This window comes from Vombatus ursinus, unplaced genomic scaffold, assembly GCF_900497805.2.
Source record: "Vombatus ursinus unplaced genomic scaffold, bare-nosed wombat genome assembly UNPS02014172.1, whole genome shotgun sequence".
Classification (NCBI taxonomy): domain Eukaryota; kingdom Metazoa; phylum Chordata; class Mammalia; order Diprotodontia; family Vombatidae; genus Vombatus; species Vombatus ursinus.
Genome location: NW_020953950.1, coordinates 531314 through 539507, shown reverse-complemented (window position 1 = coordinate 539507; position 8194 = coordinate 531314). Strand labels below are relative to the sequence as shown.

The 8194-nt window shown below is 46.3% G+C and overlaps 1 protein-coding gene across 2 annotated transcripts in view; it reads left to right on the top strand.

The window, feature by feature from the left end:
* Positions 1-1226: 1226 nt before the first annotated feature.
* Positions 1227-8194, top strand: part of DNAJC16 (DnaJ heat shock protein family (Hsp40) member C16) — a 38983-nt gene continuing 32015 nt past the window's right edge. For both annotated transcript variants that reach the window (XM_027859798.1, XM_027859797.1), the window contains exons 1-2: positions 1227-1270; positions 4126-4310. In XM_027859798.1, coding sequence (XP_027715599.1) covers positions 4144-4310 — 167 coding nt within the window. In that variant the 5' untranslated portion in view covers positions 1227-1270; positions 4126-4143. The remainder of the gene's footprint in view (positions 1271-4125; positions 4311-8194) is intronic.

The following is an 8194-nucleotide window of genomic DNA, read 5'->3' as shown; positions in this document are numbered from 1 at the left end:
GGCCTGTGGATAGAGCACTTGTCTTTTCCACAAAGTAACAGTGTTGCTTGGCCAGGAAGGCTTTATTGGAGAATATGGTCCATGGCAATATGTCCCTATAAAGCTTGACCCTTGGACCAGGAGTGGTTGGACAGGGCCCAGCCAAGGTGAAGTAGAAATGCCTGATGAGCTGTTTTGCAAAACCACTTTCCCTTTAGCCTCCTCGTGTATTGTAACTCTCGATATCCTGTTAATCATTTTGTGCAGTGATTCTCGTGTGTCTATACCTTTTCCGCTTCGGAATAAAGGACTTTTTCTTGTGTCTATAGTCTGTAGCCTTGTCCTTTGCCCCCCCTTTTTTGGGGGATGCCTAGACTTGGGAAGCCCAAGGCAGTAAGGGACGGGAGGGGGGAATGGGCACTGCAGTTAACAGGCGCTTGACAAAGCATCCCCATGGGACAGGAGAGGAAACTGAGGCACACATAGGTTAGATGGCCCTCCAGTGCTACGCAGGCCTTCCAGTCTCTGTGTCCAGGGCTCGGTATACCCCTGGGGTGGGCCGGTCCGAGAGCCCCTCAGAGCAAAGTCGAAGCCTAGTCTCCGTGGACGAAGTCTGCCCTTCCCTGCCTCAGCAAGGCGACAAGTGACCAGAGCTGGACCAGCCTGGAGAAACCCCGTCTCCTCGTGACGTCCAAGGGGCGGGGCATCCCCTCGCGAGCCAGAAGATGCTCTGGCATCCCTGAGCCCCGCCTCAGCGTGTCTGGTGCGGTCCTCCCAGGCACGTAAGGCAGTAGGGGGTGCTGTTGCTAGGCCGACAAACCGGCCGGGCAGGCCTCGCGTGCCTTCCTCGCTAGGAAGCACATAGTTGCCCTCTCGATCATCCAGCCTGGGGCCTCTTGGGTAAGGCCGCAGTACCCCGCACCGCGTCCATGGCAACAGTGCTTGGGGAGAACTGGGGGAGGGACGAAGAGCGGAGTGTGCAGGAACACTCCCTGATGGGGGTGAGGACGGCGGCCGGCGAGGCTCAGGCGGCTTCGGGGCCTGGTAGGCTGTTTGGGCAGAGCAAGGCGCCAGCCCTTTAAGGAGTCACGTGCTGCTCCGCGCCTGGCCTGGCCGCGCCGCCTCCCTAGTGGGCTTGAGCCGGGGTCCTGCAGTGGAGGCGGGGCGGAGCCGGGAGGCGGCCGCTGGTGTGGCTCTCTGGCGCCTAGGACTCTGTGGTCCCTGCGGCTGCCCCGGGCGGCGGCCGGCCGGCAGACAGGCGGGCGGGCGGCGGGGACCGCCACTGCTCCCGGTAAGGAAGTACGGGCTTCGGAGCGGTGGGGCCAGGCCTGGGGACGGGGCGGGGCCTGGGCAGCCAGGCCGGTCCCCAGCTTGCCGGGATTCGGCGCTCTCTGGCAGCGGTGCGGCTGCGGAGCCTAAGGGCGAGCGACAGCGGGGGAAACTGAGGCCCGGTCCTGAGAGGGACACCCCCGAGGTCTTTGCTGCTGCCGGGCCCCTGCCCCTGCCCTCGGCGCGTCCTTGAACTTCCCCGGGCGGTCGGACGGGCGTGCTTTTCCCTGGACCCGAGGCCTGAGACGGGGGAGAGCGATCCCTCCTGGCAGGAGGCCTCCGGGAAGCCTTCCTGGAGGTCGGGGCAGCCGGCTGGCTTGGCTGCCCACAGACGCTTCCTCCCGCGGGCCGCGGAACTCTGGGCTCAGGGTTGGGGGGCAGATGGGGGCGGCGTTGCTGTCAGTTTAGCAAATGGCTTCCGATGCTTTACACCATCCCTCCCACCCTCCCCCCAAGGCCAAGCAGCTGGTGTCATTCCTTTTTTACAGAAAAGGAGACGGAGGCTCCGAGACTCTTGGCTACTTGCCTTGGAGCTCAGAGCCCTGCCTGAGGTTAGGTTCCTCTGTCACACTGTCCTAGTAGGGTTTTTGCCCTATTTTGTCATCTTCTATGCTCCCGTTGTCGTTTTTTCTTTATTTATATAAGTAGACATATCCGAAATTTTATGGGGCTTCAAGGTCATATAATGTCTTATTCTGTATTTCAACAATAGTTTCTAAATGCCGAGTCTGCCCTGAACCCTCCTCTGCTGCCCACACTGTCACAAGTCTCCCTGGTCTGCTTTTTATCATCATTGCTCCCATATTGTATGGCAATTCCATAAACCGGGTGGAAATCATACTTGCTCCCATTGGAAATAGGTGAAAACTGAGACTTAGCTTGGATAATTGTTTTCACAACTGGCTAATGGTAGCCCAAGTGCCATTTTCAAGGCACAGAAGAGTGACTTTAATGAAGTTAGTGACTGAAATCAGAGAGTGCAATGGATAAGCCAAGCTGAAGTCCCAAGTAATTCATTTCAACAAGAAATGCTTCTTTAGCACCCACTGTGTATGCAAAGCACTCTGCTGGGGATCCACAGAGAAAAATAGAGAAATAGTTCTTGTTCTCAAGTAGTTAACCTTCATCTGGGGAGAAATTGGTATGCAGCTAAGTTACTATAAAAGTTAGAAGAAGTAATTTCATGGCAAGTTGAGAAGGAAAGAGGGCAAATGATAGCCCAGTTGATAGTGTTGGGACCAGAGTCGGGAAGACCTGAGTTCAGACCCATCCTCAGGTACTCATTAGTACAGTGACCCTGGCAAGTCACTTAACTTGTTTTCCTCAATTTCCTCACCTGTGAAATGTGGGTGATAATAGCACCTACCTCCCATTGTTGTGAGATAATATTTCTAAAGCTTAGCACAGTGCCTGGTCACATAGTAGCAGCTATAGAAATGCTTACTCCCTTTCCTCTCCCGACCTCATCGTGTGCCTCAGGACAGGCTTTGTCTAAGAAATGGAGCTTGGGCCATTGCTGGGAACATATATGCAAAAGATATAGTAGCCTGTTTGTAGATATTCAAAAAGATATTGAAGAACAGTATTCATTTGTCTAACATGGGCACTCTCTGATCCATCTTGTTTTCCTATTTGTCATAACTATTGCCACCAATATTTTCTCTCAGTTCAGTAAAACCTATGGGGATTTGCAACTGGTGGGCTTCCATATCTGCCTTTGGGACATGTTTGTCATCTTCTAAAAGTAACATCCTTGCAGCTGTGGTGGCACTTTAGTATTTTCATCCTTCCAAATTGGATCATTGATGAAGAGTCTGTGTAGAAATAATAGATGCATCATAGGACAACTTGACTCTAGTCATGTTTCTAAGAAGAAAGTTAAAGGCTTGTCTTGTTCTTAACTCAACCTGGGTCATCTTCAGAAAGGTGCTCAATACAGTGATAAGATTTACTGAAGATGGATCACTGTATAGTCTTCATCATTGATTCCACCTCTAATAGCAAACTGAATTTTCTCTAGTTTGGATCTTGCCCCTGTGTTTCTGTCTCCATGAGTTCTTCCGTGGTCTGACACGACTATCATAATACAGATGATTAAAATAAAGAGGAAGTTGCAAAATTATCACTCCTTTTCCTTTCAATAAAATTAGCTAGAAGGAAACAAAAGAGAAGGAATGGAATTTGAAGCAATACAAAATCTACTGTTCTAAAATTTAAAATAATTTTACTTTGATCTTTTGGACTTGGAAATGCCCACAAGCACCTTCTCTCACCTGCCCTATCTTAGGGTTTATTCTTAATTTTTCATGGGCCTCTGTGGAAATGTTCATTGAAACATATTTAGCCCTTGTTAGTGAATTAAATCAAACATATATTTTGAATGTTCTCACCAGAATTTTCTCCTTTTGATTTTTCTCCCATATTAATTTGCTATTCCTTGTTCTGCATTAGTGTGAATTAGTCTGGTTCTTTTGTCCAACATTTTTTTTAAAATGTCTACGAGTTCAGTGATCTTTGGACTGTTTCTAAGCCAAGGTTTTTTGACCACGGCTATTGATTCTCAATACTGTGTTTTTGTTTAATAGTCCTTAATTCATGATGCTGTTTTTTAAAGGAAGAATCGTCTACCTTGGGCTAATGTTAAAGATCCATATCTTTTCATCAAAAACTTGATTTTTTTTTTCTGCCACAGGTTTTGTTAGTTTGGGGGGGGGGGGGTTTGGTGGAGGGTTTCCGTCCATATGTCTTCTGCTTTTACCTCGACCAGTACTGTCCAGGTTTCTGTTGCTGAAACTCACGCCTATTCAATCATTTCAGCTCTGGGAAGGAAGAGAAATGGGAGTGAGAACGTTGAGCCTTTCCTGGCAGTTCTTGATAGTTCTGGTTTTGAGCCTGCAAATCTTGTCCGCGTTGGATTTGGACCCATACAGAGTCCTCAGGGTCAGCCGCGCTGCCAGCCAGGCTGATATTAAAAAGGCTTATAAGAAGCTCGCCCGGGAATGGTAGGTGGAACAAATCACAAATAGAAGTTTAATGTGAGCATAGCACTTCCAGAAGGGCCACATACCTAAAATTGGACTGGATAGCATTCATGTTTGTGTCTATCTACATTTATACTGTATACCTATATGAAACACTTACGGATGAGTCACTTTTTTTCTTTCTGTATTTTTGAGTAATCAGGTCTCAAGGTCATGACAACACCTTAGTTTGATCAGTAACAGTGAGAGTTTTACCATTCAAAATGTCATTTCCTACACATTTTTTCATTTGACCTTCATAGCTATCCTTGGAGTTTAGGCAAGTGCTAGTTTCCCAGTTTGACAGATGAGGGAGTAGACACAGAAGCACAAGGTGGTTTTCCCTCAGTCACACAACCAGGAAGTGTCCAAGGCAGGACTATAATCAGTTCTCTGGCTCCCAGTCTGTCTTCTTGCCACTTTACTGTTTCACTTCATTGTTTATTAACAGTTTAAAAAAAAAGAGTATTGGGGCAGCTAGGTGGTACAGTGGGTAGAGCTCTGGCCTTAGAGTCAGGAGGACTCGAGTTCAAATCCAGCTTCAGACACTTGACACTTACTAGCTGTGTGACTGACCCTGGGCAAGTCACTTGACCCAGATTGCCTCACAAAAAAGCAATGAAAAAAAAGAGTATTTCAGAAATCACTAAAACTGAGAAAGTATTTCTATTTAAAAAGAAATACTTTTAGAGAAAAAATTAAGGTTGTAGGTACATACAGAATATGCACACTTTTTAAGTTTGAAGGCAGAGATGATCTTTGCCTTTCTCTATATCCCCAGCACTTGCTTAACCCAGTGCCTGGCACGTAGTGGGCACTTAGTAAATGTTGACTAACAGACTAGTGGAGGTGAGAAGCTTGATACAGAAATAGAATGGTTTGATGTAATCCACTGATAATCCAAAATTATTTTTCGCCAAATACATGACTTCACTGCAGCCTGGCCTAGTGAATGGATCTGGCCTCCCAGTCAGAAAGAATTAGATTAGGGTATTGGCCGCTTGGTGCTGGGCGGGTACTTCACCTCCTGTGAGAAAGGCCTTAGGGGGGATTAGTGGAGAAGCTCCCAGAAACAGCCTTGGGTAAAAGTAGTAGAAGGAGAGAGAGGCAGAATGGTAGAAAGGACCTGGGTCAAATCATCACCCCATTCCAGCTGCTTACCACTAGCAGTGAGTCATTTGGGGCAAGTCATTTGGGCCTCAATTTCCATTTCTGTCAAATGAGGCCTCTGACATCCCTTCCATTCCTCAGCCTATGGTCTTATGATCTATGTACAAAGCTAGCAGCAGAGGAAAAAGGAGGGGCGAAAAGCTTCAATGAACAGAAATTGATGCCTAGGCTCCAAGTAGAGAGTGGAACATTAAGTAAAGTCATGTTACCTTCTGTTCCCAGCTTTCTCATACTGTTTTCACATTATCATGTGACTGTTAATAAATATTATAACAGCTTTGCTAACAACAGATAAAATGCCTGCCAAACTGACCAGAGGGAAGAGGTTTCATGGCTGGATATCAGAGAACCAGGAAAAGAGGACTGGATTTGAATCCTGTCTGAAACAGAGGGGCCTGGTTCTGTGGCCCTGACCAAGTCACTAAATCTCTCTTAACCTGAGTTTCCTTATCTGCAAAATGAAGATAATAATAGCCCCTACAAGGCTGCTGTGAGGATCCATGCCTATAAGGCAATTTGCAGGCGTTACAGAAGAACTCTGTGCTATTTATCGTCAGGCGATTAGACTGAAGCCATAAAGGCGGAGCGGGTATCCAAGGCCGCCTGGGCCCCTCGAGGGCCCTGAAGTGCAGAGGGTCTGCCACAGGTCTGAAATAAGAACTCGCATGTGCCCGGGGCTTCCTGTACCACATGGCATTTGATGCCTCCCTGCATCCATGGGAGGGCGGGAGGGCACTGCTCAGGTGGGCACTGTGAGGCTCAGGACATTGAAGAGCCTTGGGCCAGGTCCAGTGTGGGGGAAGGCAGGTCTCCAAGCCACGTTCTCCTCTTGCTCCTGCCATTGTTCATTGACTTCCTGGTCACCCCTATAGGTGGGTGGTGGGCTGCATTTTGGTTGAGAGAAGTTACTCTGACAAATAAGAGAAGACTCAGGGTCTGGCAAACTGCATAAACATTTGGGGAGTATCCTCTGTGGTGTCAGGAAGGCACAGGGGAGCTCTGAGATCCTTGGCACTGGTGAAGCCTAACTCAAGTCTGATTTATTCTTGACTTGATATCCACATTTCCTTCCAGGGTCCATCTTCACCCCAAAATGTAATGCTTTTCTGTCAATGTGCAGTGTTCTGTTTGGCCTCTCATTTTTTTAATCTAAACAGCATTCAATATTAGTAAAGTTATAGTTACTTCAAATGGCAACATGATTCTTTTAGAACTTTAGGGTATCTCCCCCTTTCTAAGGTGTTTTAAGGACTCTTAACTGACTGTTTTCATATCATGAAGGAATGGAGGGAGATAGCTTGACATTTTCATCTTCCAGAGCTGAACAAGGTTCTGTTGTTTTGATTCATTGAGTCGTGTGCTGTTTCCCCTGGAATTCGTTTTCCTAGGAGTATCCATTCACAGTAGACATAGATCATGAACATCTGTGAAGTTGTTCTTTGCTCTTATTTTTCCATAACACCTTTATGCCCAATTATTGCAACTATGAGAATGTTTCCTAATGGAAAGAATTGAAGTTTTTGGTATAAAATGGTGTATACCTCTCATTTTTTACAAGTAGACCTAAAAGTATGAGCTACAGCCAAGGGAAATATGGTGACTTGTGGGCTTTGGTACATCTTGTCTTATTGGGTTCTGGTACTTGGGCTTCTCAAAACTTCACCCTCATCTTTACAAAGCCATTTGGGGGAAAACTTTTAAAATGACGTGTCCTTTCCACTTCTTGTGTACTCTTGTGGTTTTGTTGTGGTCTTAGCCCATTTTTTCCCTCAGGAGGACCGTTTGCTTCCAGTAGATTAGTCAGTATTACAGAATTTTTTTTTTCCTAACTTTTAGCAAAAAAAGAAAAAAGATATAAAATGAATTGAGGCAGATGAGTACTTTAGCAAACTACATTCTATGTTGTTTTATAAAATTATTTTCTGTTAGAGTTGGTAAAGCCCCCAGAAGTCCTCCTGGCCAACCCTTGTTAGACTTTACCATGGCACTTTTTTTGGGGGGGGGGGGCTAGGCAATCGGGGTTAAGTGACTTGCCCAGGGTCACACAGCTAGTGAATGTCAAGTGTCTGAGGTTGAATTTGAACTCGGATCCTCCTGACTTCAAGGCTGGCGCTGTATCCACTGCACCACCTAGCTGCCCCCATAGCACTTTTCTTACCACAGTTTTACTTATTTAGAAGTTGCCAGACTAGGAAGAAGTCACAAAATGCATTATTTCTTTCAAGGTACACAGGAAGTTGACCCAGCTTCAGAGACCATTTGTTATTATTTTAAAATGTAAAAGATTCTGCTTTGGTTTGTGAAATTATTTCAGAGAAATTGAAATGGACATTAGGACCGCAGTCCTCTAGAGGGATGATTCCTAGGTTATGCCCACTGTAATGGACTCCCCAGATTCCACTGTGAGCAGCTTTGCTTAGTTACCAAACTAACTTCAAGCATTTCTCTTTTGACCCAGCCTTTTTAGAAGTTTAATTTTCCTTCTTTGTGTAAGGAATTTGGTTGATTACAACTTTTTTTTTTCTCTTCAGTTTTTAAAAGTTAAATTTAGACAACTGAAACATTTTCACTCGCCATCCAAAGGCATAATGTCAGAGCCGTTATCTCTTATTTCCGTGAGGCAGAAGCTTTACCATAGCTGCCACATTGTGTTTTTTTCTAACAAATAGCTCAGCTTTCTCTCCATTTCTGCCCCA